The following is a 12,483-nucleotide window of genomic DNA, read 5'->3' on the forward strand; positions in this document are numbered from 1 at the left end:
ACAGCCAGCTGCTTCCACCCTTTCACTGTCCTACCCATTTCTGTGCTAACTACCCATGTAGTTAGCAGAGAACCCCAGTAACATTGTCCAAATAGTTCGGGCAAAGTTTTTGCTAGAAGCCGAAAATTCGTGAAAGGAATCAATACTCCAAGATAAAGTGCATCAGTTTGCAGTAATATGCGTTTGCAATCACATTCTTTGGTTCTCTCTAAAGGGCTGTTACGTGAATAAAACGGAAATACTCCTGCAGTAACATGGGACTAGTTGGAAAGGTGCTGGAAATGCGGGAGGGAGAGAGACCGCGTCGCGGAGAAAGCCGCAGCGCAGCTACTGCGCGCGAACTCGCTCTCAGGCGAAAACCGCAAACGGTGTGACGGGAGCGCGTTGTGGCCCCAAAGGCCGGTCTCACAGCGACCTGGGCGTTCAAGGTCGTGTCCTCGAGGGCCAGGGAGCCTGCCGAGGCCACCGCACGGCCATGTCGCGTCTGCACCGCCGGTTGGGCTCTCAGGCACCCGCTACTCAGAGCCCTGTTATCCGGCCCCGGGAACCACGAGCCAGCCAGCACCGCGGGTCCTGCAGCGGCCTCCGCCCTTCGCAGGCGGCCCAGGCAGCCCCGTCTCGCCCCAGCGTTAGGAGACGCGCAGCGGAACCCCGGCGGTCCTAGCCCCTCCCCCCCTCCGCATCCCCGTACGACCCGCCTCTCAGATCCCGGCCGGGGCTCCCGGGCGCGCCGCGGCGGGGCGGGGCCTTCTGGCAGTTTCTGGGCGCTGCGAACGCGCCGCTCCAGGGCTCGGCGGCCGGAAACGCCGGCTTCGGAGCCGCAGCGCCTTGGCCTCTCCGTGTTTTCCGTCCAGTCTGCGCCGCCGCGCCGCTATGGCCAAGTGGGGCCAGGGGGACCCGCGCTGGATCGTGGAGGAGCGGGAGGACGGGACCAACGTGAACAACTGGCATTGGTGCGGCCGGCGGGGTGGCGCGGCCGGCGGCGGCCTCCTTCCGGGATCTGGGGAGGGCCGGCCCGCGGGAGCTGGGACTGCGCTGGGGTCTGTGCGGGGCCGCAGGGTCGCGGGGGTGAGGGGACTAGGGGGCCACGCCTCTCCTCTGCTGCTGGACGCAGGTTTCGGCCTCCGCCTCGGCTCTGGAGCGTCCTTGGGTACGGAGACCGGCGAGGGCGGGTTGCAGCTGCCTCTTTTTGAAAGTTGGGTTGGGCCCCACGAGTGACTTCCGACAGAGCTTTCCACTCCCACCGTCTGTGGTCTTAGGGCCTTCCCTTCTCCTCCCGCCCCACTCCTCTGGATGTTTCGGGGAGTTAGAAGGGAGCTGGATTGAGAGAGTGTGTTAGGGGCGGGGGCAGGGGCATGGAACGTAGTGGAAAGAGCAGAAATTTGGATCTCAGTTCGCGCCCACCCCGCAGGCGTCCCCCGCCAGCCGGGCCTACTGTGAGTGAGACAAGCTCCCCTTACTTTGCGCGCCTCACCTGGCGCGTGGGGCGAGGTCGGCCGCCCTCTGCTGCAGAACCTCCGAAAGGGGTGTCCTCTGCCCTGCGCCCCTGGCCGGGGCTGTGGTCCTTCCAGGCCGTCAAGGGGATGCTAAGGCCGGTCCCCAGGGGAGCATGACTTGGCTGGTCCGGAGGAGCCCTGAGGGCATGGGCAATCTTGGCTCACGCAGTCTCCGCTTCCCGGGTCAAGCGAGTCTCCTGCCTCAGCCTCATGAGTAGCTGGGACTACAGGCGTGAACCACCACGCCAGTCTGATGTTTGTATTTTTAGTAGAGACGGGGTTTCACCATGTTGGTCAGGCTGGTCTCGAACTCCAGACCTCGTGATCCGCCCGCCTCGGCCTCTCAAAGTGCTGGGATTACAGGCGTGAGCTACGGCGGCCGGCCAAGAACTGACTTTCTAGTGTCCTGGCCTTGGCCCGATGGACACGTCAGTCCTCTCAGCTGGTTTCTGTCCCGTAAAGGGAGACTATTACTTGGGAAGATTACATTAGACGATGTGTATGTGAAGAAACTTGATAGCTGGTATTGTCATGATTCTGATTTTTTTTTTTTTTTTTTTTTTTTTTTTTTGAGACGGAGTCTCGCGCTGTCGCCCGGGCTGGAGTGCAGTGGCCGGATCTCAGCTCACTGCAAGCTCCGCCTCCCGGGTTTGCGCCATTCTCCTGCCTCAGCCTCCCGAGTAGCTGGGACTACAGGTGCCCGCCACCTCGCCCGGCTAGTTTTTTTTTTTGTATTTTTTAGTAGAGACGGGGTTTCACTGTGTTAGCCAAGATGGTCTCGATCTCCTGACCTCATGATCCGCCCGTCTCAGCCTCCCAAAGTGCTGGGATTACAGGCTTGAGCCACCGCGCCCGGCCGTCATGATTCTGATTATTTCACTACTGCTACTTTCCATGTGGCCCAGGCTTTGTCTGTTTCCAGTGGGCGAGCTAGCTAGACCCTTCTCCCCTAAATAAGCCAGTGTTTTTAAGACAGAATACTACTTTCGTAGTGGAGAATAATATCTTAAAGAACTGAGCAGAATGAAAATAATTTGGTAGAAAGCAGGTTTGAGGAGCACGTTGGAGGTTGGCAGGTCTGGAGGCTGCTTGAGAGGACTTGGGCTGATCTGGGCTGGGCTTGGACGTGACGCTGGCACCCAGGCAGGTGGATCCTAGCTGGGGCTTCCATTCACGACTTTCTGGTCCCTGGCAGGACAGAGCGGGATGCCACCAGCTGGTCCAAAGGGAAGTTCCAGGAGCTCCTGGTGGGCATCGTTGTGGAGAATGACACTGGCCGCGGCGAGATCAGCGAGTTGAAGCAGGTGGAAGGGGAGGCTTCATGCAGTAGTCGCAAAGGAAAGCTGATTTTCTTCTATGAGTGGTACATCAAACTGGGCTGGAAAGGTAACGGGGGCCTCAGGGTACTAGTGGGGCTGGGAACAAAGTGTGTTCATCATTCAGTGAATGTTTTTACAGCTCCTGCTATGGGCCTGGCACTGACTGGCTCCTGAATCAGCATTAGTAGTTCTTGACATTCTGGCCACACTTGAGTTCCATGGTCCAAGAAGGGTGGGGGTTTCCCTTCTCGGAGCACTTGCAGCTGCTTAGAGTTCATTGCTGTCAGCTGGGCCCCCTTCTACCAGGCACTTGTGAACAGGAGTCTCTGGGCGTTGCTGCCTGGAGCACTCTTCCTCCAGGTAGCTGCCTGCCTCCTTCAGGTCTTTGTCCTGAGTGAAGCCATCTCTCTGCATCCTTGGAGACCCCTGCCTTGTGCCATCTTTCTTCCCTACTTTATTTTTCCCCAAGGCACTGAAACTTGCTTTACAAAAATAGTTTGCTTTCTGTCCTGCTCCATCTTCCTGTCATTTTTTTTTAAACGGCTTTATTGAGACATAATTCACTCATGTAGTGTGTATAATTCATTGGTTTTCAGTATAGTCACAGAGTTGTGCAGCCATCACTACAATCAATTTGGGAACATTTAACCACCCCAAAACAAAACCCTGGACCCATGAGCAGTCACTGTTGTTGCCCTCCTCTTCCCCAGCCCCTGGCATCCGCTCCCCCATTTTCTCTGGATTGGCCTCTGGACATTTCACATAGATGAATCATGCAGGATGTGTTTTTTGGTGTCTGCCTTCTTTTGCTTCATAATGTGTTCAAGGGTCATCTGTATTGTGGCAGGTAGCAGCACTTTATTCTTTTTTATAGATGATGAATATTCCATGGGTGCGTATACCGCATTCTGTTTCTCCATTTATCAGTTGCTGGGCATTTCGGGTGTGTCCACTTTTGGGGTCTGTGGGTTCAGTTCTTCAGTGGTGCCTCGATCCTGGCTGGACAGACAGCATGTGTGCACTCAGTCCTTGCTGAGGGAGCCAAGGCTGTGGAGATGCAGGGAAAGGAAGAGGAGGAGTTAGGGTTTGAGCCTCAGTCCGGGAGTCAGCTCCTATCTGGAGTTTGTGTCCCAGAGTAGTCCAGTGAGTTGGCCTCGAGCCTCTGCCCTGCTGGCTGCCTTTCTAGCAGACGAGGGTGTTCAGCCCCTCCCCACCGCCTCAGAACAGGACCCTCTGGCTGGGAGTTTGCCTCTCTTGCAACCCTCCGGTGTCTGCTGCTGGCTGGATCATAGCAGTCTGGCTCCCTGCCTGCTCCCCCAGCACCGGGCCCTAGGGCCCGAGGAACCTTGTGGGCCTTGTGTCTTTTCCATCTCCCTTGGCTTCTTTGCAAGGATGAGACATAGCCATTGCCAGGCAGCAGCCAGAGGACAGGCTGTGAGGGCTTGTTGTAACGCCTCCAGCTGCTCTCCTCTAGCAGTGAGTCTAGGGTGGCAGCTGGGACCCACTGGGGAGGAGGCAACACTCTAGTCCTGCGAGAATTCCACCTGCCTGGCATCCCCACACAATGTCCCCAAGCCAGAGCTTCCCTCCGCTCCGTGGTCAGAACTCACTGTCCCTTTCTGTCCTTCCATCGCTTTTGTGACTGCTTCTCCCTTTCAGGGTACTCCTTTATCCTGCTTTGCCCAGGCAAAGAATACCCTGGGACAAAAAGAGAAATATGGGTACAGTTGCCCCACACTCCCCTCAGGACGGCAGGCCGCTGACTCTTCATGCCCTCTCCTTGGTCATGGTCTGCCTGACCTTTCTTCCGTGGCTGCTCAGGGGGCCCTGGAGTGCTGGAACTCTGTGAGGGCCGCTGGGCTATTCAGTGAGGCAGGACAGTTTTTCATAAAAGCAGTTTTGTTTTTTTTTTCTTTTCGAGACAAGGCTCACTGCAGCCTTGACCGTCCAGTAATCCTCCCACCTCAGCCTTCCAAGTAACTGAGACCACAGGTGTGCGGCACCATGCCCAGATAATTTTATTTTGTAGAGACGGTGTCTCCCTGTGTTGCCCAGGATGGTCTTTTAAACTCTTGGGCTCAATCCATCCTCCCACCTCAGCCTCTCAAAGTGCTGAGATTATAGGCGTGTGCCACAGTGCCTGGCCCAGTTGTTACTTTTTATTATAATTGAAGAACCCATTTTGCTCATTTTAGGCATCGTTAAAGAATCTGGAGTGAAGCACAAGGGATTGATTGAAATACCCAATCTTTCTGAGGAAAATGAAGTAGAAGACACTGAGGTATGTGATCAAGTTTCTGTTTTGTTCTTTTTTCAGTCAAGTTTCTGCTACAGACATTGGGCATTTCAAATAGTGTTGATCAGACTGTGGTTCCTGTGTGGTAGTTCGGTTGCCTTGTGGAGGGCCTGTTTGCTGAGAAGGATTGCCATACTGTGGGGGCAGCATGTTGTGTGGAGCTGGAGTGGTACAGGAAAGAGAGTAAGCCCCAGGAAGCCCTGAGCTCCCCCAAGGACCAGGCAAGGGGCCTGGGCAGCTGACTGCACCCTTCTTAGCCTCCTCATCTGTGAAAAGGGGTTAATTTCTCTTCCAGGGGTGTTGTCAGGTTACATGTGACAGTGTGTGCACTGTGAACTGCTCAGGCAGCTTGCATGGCTTGATGAACGTGACTTTCTCTCTCTCCTGCACCTTTGCTGTTTCCCTTTAACGGTGAGAAGTCTCAGCTTTTAGCTGCGAGCTATCCCTTGGTTATGCCTCACGGCTTTTTGTGAACTACCCAGTTAGTAGGCGTTGCTTTTGTGGCTCTCCTGGGAGGCAGAGTCGTGTGTAACTCCCACGCTTGGCTTCCAGTTAGTGCCCTCTTCTGGCTGAAAGCTGGGTTTTGGGGGTGAGACCATTTTTACAGCTGCTATATTTTTCACACCAAGATAGTCTGACAGAGGATCTTTTTTGATTTGTGAATGTATTTAACGTGAGGGCTTTCCATGATAGGCTGACTCCTGCCCAGCAGCATGTCTTCTGGCCCGAAGGTTATACAGTGCCACAGGCCAGGGCTGTCCCAGACCTGTCTTCAGTTATGTGGTTCCTCCGCTCAGGGCTTGAGATTCCACTTTGTTATATTCAGATCCATCAGCTGAGAAGTTTTTCAACAGAATGTTTAACTGGTTTTTAAGGTTTAATCCCTCAGTGGCATTACAGAACAAACTCTATAGATTCAAACTGGGGCCCAAGATCAGGCCCACCTCAGCTGAAGCATCGAGACGCTAAATTTTTTCAAATCAACACCTCTTTTTCTTCTGGGAATACTAGAGATATCCCCAAAGCCCTCTGTTGCTTCCTTATCCCTCGGTCTCCCCCTCCTCCCCTCTCTTCTTCCTTCCCTCTGCCTGTCTTCTACTCTTCTCCCTTTCCCAATTTTGTTCTTTGTCAAAAAAGTATATAGTCCAAGGCTGTGTTATATGGGAACTTGATTTCCCTAATTACAGTGGCTTTGGGTTCTATACCAGCACTGTTCCATGTAAATATAATGCAAGCCACATGTGCAATTTAAGTTTTACTAGTAGCTGTACTTAAAAAGTTAAAGCTATGGCTGGGCATGGTGACTCACACTTGTGATCCCAGCACTTTGGGAGGCCAAGGTACGAGGCTCACTTGAGCCCAGGAGTTCGAGGCTGCAATGAGCCATGGTCATGCTACTGAACTCCAGTCTAGGCAACAGGGAGACCCTGTTTCTTAAAAAAAAAATTAGAGCCCAGGTGTAGTGGCAGATGCCTGTAATCCCAGCTGCTTGGGAGGTCGAGGGAAAGATCGTTTGAGCCCAGGAGTTTGGGTCTAGCCTTGGCAACATAACGAGATACAAGCTCTTAAAAAAAAAGATAAACAGGTGAAATTAATTTTAATATATTTTATTTAACCCAGTATATAAAAAAGATTTTAGCATGTAATTAATATAAAAAATATGAGGTATTTTACATTCTTTTTTGGTACTAAGTCTTTGGAGTCTGGCACGTATTATTTCACACAGCACTTCTTGATTCAGGCCAGCCACATTTCAGGTTCTCAGTAGCCACATGTGACTAGTGGCTACCATACCGGACAGTGCATTTCTAGACGCCATGAAAGCCACGGACCACATCAGCAATAGAATTTATGTACATACACATGCACAATTTTGTATGCAAATTAAGGGGTTTACATTCTATGAAGTCTATCCAAGATTGGCCCCCAACCCTGTCATGGACCCTGGATTAAAAACCCTTAAAATCCTGCCCTGCACATCTCTTACATCCACTTCTTTCCTTCCTCCACTGCCATAGTTCTCTCATCCATACAGCCCAATGTTGTAAGAATACATCAAACCAGATCTTTCTTTGGTTTGTATTTTTCTGATTTGTAGGTGAACGTGAGTAAAAAGAAAGGAGATGGGGATATACTGAAGGATCTTATGAAAACTGCAGGCACCGCCAAGGTCAGGCAGGCCCTTGGAGATTACCTGAAGGCACTTAAGACGGGTAAAGAAGGCATCCCTTGTGAAACAGAGGGTCCCTTTTCTATTTACCCGTTATACTCTGCACTGTGGTCAGAGGCTCCAGAAGCAAGTTTATACTTCAGAATAAATTGTAGTCTGGAAGTTGAGAGCTAGTCATGGTTAAGACCATAATTAGTGATCATCACTATTGTACACAGCATGAACCATTTTGCCTACAGAACTGTTAATTGTAGTTTTCTGGAATGAAAATCAGTTGTTTGTGTAATTACTTGTTTAATGTCTGTCTTCCTTGCTAGACTATAAGCTCCATGAGGGCATGGAAGGTGTCTGTCTTGTTCACTGCTATATCTCCAGCATCTAGCACAATGCCTGGCACATAGTAGGTGCTTAATACATCTTTGTTGGATGAATGAATGAATCGATGAAAGTGACTGCAGGTATTACAGGTGTAGTTGAGAAATACCTAGATAATATCAACATTGCATGGAAATGTGGTTATTGTCTTCTTCCCTAAATTAGAGAAGTGAGCCAGGCAAGATGGCCAGCAGTGCCTGTATCTCTGTACCTCATTCTTGGACCCTGCTACCTGAGTATCTGGGTGTTGGCATGGATGGGTTTGGGGTTGTCACTTTTCCCATGGGAGTGCACGTGTAGCTGGCTCACAGGCTTGACTACTGTGAAGACAGGCTTTGTGAGGCAGCGGCCACCCTCACATGAGAAATTGTCTGTTTTCACAGTGGGTTAGAGCCCCAAAGCTATTAGTAGTTAATCTCATAAAACTTAGCTGTGTGCAAAAGAACTTTGGAAAATTTTGCAGTTTTAGCAAAAACTTGATAAAAGTGAGGCGTTTGAAAAAAGAAAAGGCTTTTGTTGCTGTGGAACTCACGTTGTTAATCATCAGTTTTATATGTAAAAACATGGAATGGTCTTGAAATTCTCAAAATGTTATAGGAATTATTTTTATAAATATGTTTTATTTTCTTACACGCTGTTTTGGGTTTTCTACCTTACTCTTTGTGCTTAAAAGGAGAAAGGTCTTTATTAAAACCACTTCCCTTGTTTCTTTATAGAATTTACAACAGGAATGATTTTACCAGCGAAAGCTATGGCAACCCAGGAACTGACTGTCAAAAGAAAACCGAGTGAGAATACCCTGCAGGTATGAGCTCTGTTGGCCAAAATGTGGGGAAGGGGTAAAGGAAGTATTTGAGTTAGGGCCCTGAATAACCTTGTGTTGTTGGAGAAAGGACAGTGAGGGCCTTTTCCACCTTTGGGTCTCCCGTGAGTCCTCTAAGATCTCCCATTTTGTTGTGCAAATGATAAAATGAGACTTTGATTCTTGATGGATTGTTACAGACACACCTTTCTATGGGATATTTGACTCAAGACTCTCCTAAAGGCAGTGTTCTTTGGTAGGCCACAGATTACAAAACCAGATGACTTTCAAGATACACATAGCACAATGAAAGAACCTTCTTTGCTGACTTTTAGGAGATTTTTAGATCGGTTCTTGGAATGGGTGTTTTATGTGTAATTGACACCCTTTAGCTTTAGGTGCAGTTGTCTTTCATCTGCTCCCGGCTGTATCTGGAAGTCCAGCTAGGATTAGGGGTATTCAGTCATAACCTGGGAACGGAGCTGAAGAGCTGTAGGAACAGTGAACTCTGGTTCCAAAGTAAAGACCAAGACTGGTGGTGCTAAAAAGGCTTTTCATGCTGCTTTTGTGTGTGTCTGGAATAGGCAGTATGGAATTTGGGACATTTGCTGTTTTCTTGAGAAGACTTATTTCCATCCAAGCAACTTTATCTCTTGTTATGCTAAACATTCCCTGGAACTTCTTCCCTTCTCCAGGTTCAGGCCTCATCTCCAGTGGCACTGGGTGTAAGGATTCCCACTGTGGCTCTTCACATGATGGAACTGTTTGACACAACTGTAGAGCAGCTGTATAGCATCTTCACTGTGAAGGATGTGAGTAACTCCCTAAGCTAGCATGTTAAATGCTGACATTGGGAGAAAATACATCACAAAGAACAGGAGCTGGTTTTTGGTTTTCCTTGTGTTTTTGATTGAAGGGATGTGGGATGGTGGTGACAGGAAGTCTGAGCATAGTTTCTGAATAATTGGAGGGGAGATGGGCATTCTTTGGGACTATGTCCATATTACATTGAGTTTTCTCTTCTAGGAAGAGAAAGTTTGTATTTTATTTTCCGTAAGTAAAAGCTTACATGTTTAGGATTTTTAAACCATAGTAATTGTTATATTTTGTATCTCATAATTACATTAAAATATGTGATAGTGTGTGCTGGAATAACATCTGTTTTATTTGGTTAGTTGGTGCAAAAGTTTTCTAAATCTACTGCTGTATTAGAAGCTGAAAAGGGAGGGAAATTCCAGATGTTTGATGGAAACATCACTGGTGAATATCTAGAATTGGTAAGTAGACTCAAGGTTAAAGAAGTAAGATGGGATTAACTCAATATTACTTTTTATACGTGCTGTTTTTAGCACCAAAATCACTAGGGTCTCTGTTGCCTCACCCTTAATAGCAGCCCTCTGTTCTGGTTACTATTACTGTACTTAAAACAATATTATATATTCCTACTGTTCTTGATGTCACTGCTGTTTTGAGACATTTTGACACTAAAGACAATTATCAGTGGTGCTGATGTAACTGGAAGAGGGACCGTATATTGTTCATTGATTCTTCTAGTATTTAGGAGTTTCAGTGAAAGGATTTGTTTTTCTGTGTTGTATTGTGGGGAGTTTTAAAAGATTTTCAGTGGAGTTTCTCCTTTCTTTTCAGTTAACAAATAAGAAGATCGTCATGAAATGGAGATGTAAGAACTGGCCAGAAGGTATGTTACGAATTAGTGCCCTTTATGTTAAAGGCCCCAGAACACTTAAGGCTGGGTTTTTCATATGGATACATTTTCCTTTTCATAATGCAGTAATAAGGTTCCTATTTTTTTTCTTAGAACACTATGCCACGGTTGCACTGAATTTTGTGCCTACTCTAGGGCAAACGGAATTACAATTGGACTGTAAAGGAGTTCCTGTCTGTAAAGAAGAGAACATGAAATTCTGTTGGCAGAAGCAGCATTTTGAAGAAATAAAAGGTTTACTGCAGCTGATCCCCCTAAATGGTTGAATTAAAATTTTATAAGGCATTACTTTTTGTACGCAGAAGTGTCACATTGACCTCTTCGCTATATACTTTTTTTTAAAAAAGGACCATCTTTATTTTATATTGGATGAAATCTGTGAATGTATACACAATTTAAAGCATTGACTCTTTATTATAACTAGACACTGCACTGAGTTAAAAGTAGCAAACAACCTGAAATTAGGCATTAACCTGACCTTCCATAGATACTCTAGAAATAGCTAAGTCCCGAGTGTAGAGAGTTGGTTTCCCAAACTGAAGCTTGTCCTACAGCAAGCTTGCTTGCAGCTGTACTTTTAGTTCAAGATGACAAAAAATAAATGGCAGGTTGACACTGTTCCTTTATTTTACTTAGGGTTTTTAAGGTGTGTATATCTTAAGGTAGTAACACAGTGGTATATTGCATTCAAAAGCATATTGATGGGCAAATTGGCTGTGTTTTGCTCCACTTCTTCCTGCTGTGGTTTTGCACTTTGGGGTGGAGAGGATTGAGAAGTCTGTGGGGACACATTAATTTTGTAGACTGCTGGTAACACTTCCAGTGAAACAGCATATAATGGATAAGTGTTTCCCCTCGTTCACGGTTTTTCACTACTTTCACCTGAGAAGACTGAAGCAACGTATGTAAACAAATGAAAAGTCATCACAATCAGTTTAATTAAGTGCACAGAATAGCAATCAGTCATGTCAATAAAAATAAAACAATTATTTTTACATCAAGTGTGCTTTATTTCCTCCACAGGTATTCTGTTAAATAAAGCACCATTTATATACTGCCAGGCCACAGCTAAAGAGGATTCTTTACAGAATCAAATTTCTTGTGGTTGTTCCGTATACAAGTAAACTTAATTTTGATAATAAGAACCACAGCGATCGGAGGCAATCTGCCTCTATAAGGTACAAAACTGGCACAGAGGACACCATATTATACACAGTAAAAATGCTGTAAGTTTAAATTACATTGTACAGGGCTAGGGAACCCTGTTCTTCCCAGACAGCCATATTAAATGAAAGCCACTACAGTGAACTCTTAATTACATAAAACATATCCATTATCTGATTGCCCTTTAGGAAGTATACTGAAGATGCAAGTTTTTTTCATCTGGAGTTCTGCCTGACCAAGAATTAAGCCTATAAATCTATCTTGCCATTCAAGCAGAGAGCACTAGACAAACTGAAGCACAAAAACAAATAAGCAAAACTTATACAAACAGCATGGGGGTGAGGGACTTAAAAGTAGACATGCTACACCTAATGTCAAGAAGCAGCTTGGTTTCCTTTGCCAGATATCCTTGTGACCACATGGATTGTAGATTCAATGGTCCTACACAGGGTATCTAAAATGTCATGTTGCTGCATATGACTAAAGAGTCCTCTGGAATGGCCACAACTGAGAGACAAAGCAACCTCGGGGTCCTGGGAGGGCAAAGGTTGGCCATCACAGCTTCTCAAGTCAGCTAAGTCAGACAGAACTGCAGAGATAGAAGTAGAAGGGAACTCAGATTCTTCCTCAGCTAGGGTAGAATCCTTGGAACAGTGGAGGTCTTTAAATTCTTTACAATCGTCATATCTACCATTGCTGGACTGTTCTTCTGTGTGCTGTGACCTGATATTTGACATGTCTTCTGAAAACGAAGATGGAACTTCCATTCGATATTCTTTAACAGAACTATTTTCGGGGGAAGGAAGATCTTGCTCAGTTCCTGGATCAATAATTGAGGAGTCTCTGGTCTCATTGTCAGAAGTGCTCGTTGGGGTCAGGACCTCCCTGGTTTCTGTTTTCATGTCACTGATGCAGCTGTCTACAGTGTGCTCCTCATCACTGCTAACACGCCTTCTTTTAACGGGAGTTGCTCCTTCATCATCTGTGAAAACATACGCCAAAACGGAAACTTCTCTGAAAGTCATTAAGATCACACGGGGGATGTGGGAAGTTAATTTTGTTTCTAGCATCTATATTTAGGAGGTTCAGCTGAACATACAACTATTAAACCAGCTACACCAAGTGTATTACTCCC

At 47.2% G+C, this 12,483-nt stretch overlaps 2 protein-coding genes across 3 annotated transcripts in view; one reads left to right on the forward strand and one right to left on the reverse strand.

Annotated features, from left to right (window-relative positions):
* Window positions 1–795: 795 nt before the first annotated feature.
* Window positions 796–11,179, forward strand: LOC112636944 (putative activator of 90 kDa heat shock protein ATPase homolog 2). Of its 2 annotated transcripts, XM_025405743.1 has the most exons (8): window positions 796–953; window positions 2,692–2,882; window positions 5,011–5,096; window positions 7,210–7,324; window positions 8,373–8,461; window positions 9,154–9,270; window positions 10,106–10,157; window positions 10,278–10,801. In XM_025405743.1, the coding sequence occupies exons 1-8, from the start codon at window positions 874–876 to the stop codon at window positions 10,448–10,450; spliced, it is 903 nt and encodes a 300-aa protein (XP_025261528.1). In that variant the 5' UTR covers window positions 796–873; the 3' UTR covers window positions 10,451–10,801. The 2 variants fall into 2 exon arrangements, 1 of the variants encoding a protein (XP_025261528.1); XR_003122354.1 differs by lacking the exons at window positions 796–953; window positions 7,210–7,324 and having other exon boundaries at window positions 2,361–2,882; window positions 9,154–9,735; window positions 10,278–11,179.
* USP34 (ubiquitin specific peptidase 34) overlaps window positions 11,099–12,483 on the reverse strand; it is a 288,446-nt gene continuing 287,061 nt past the window's right edge. Inside the window, exon 80 of the mRNA XM_025405742.1 lies at window positions 11,099–12,330. Coding sequence (XP_025261527.1) covers window positions 11,723–12,330 — 608 coding nt within the window. The 3' untranslated portion in view covers window positions 11,099–11,722. The remainder of the gene's footprint in view (window positions 12,331–12,483) is intronic.

The sequence above is a fragment of the Theropithecus gelada genome, chromosome 13 (genome assembly GCF_003255815.1).
Source record: "Theropithecus gelada isolate Dixy chromosome 13, Tgel_1.0, whole genome shotgun sequence".
Taxonomy (NCBI): Eukaryota; Metazoa; Chordata; class Mammalia; order Primates; family Cercopithecidae; genus Theropithecus; species Theropithecus gelada.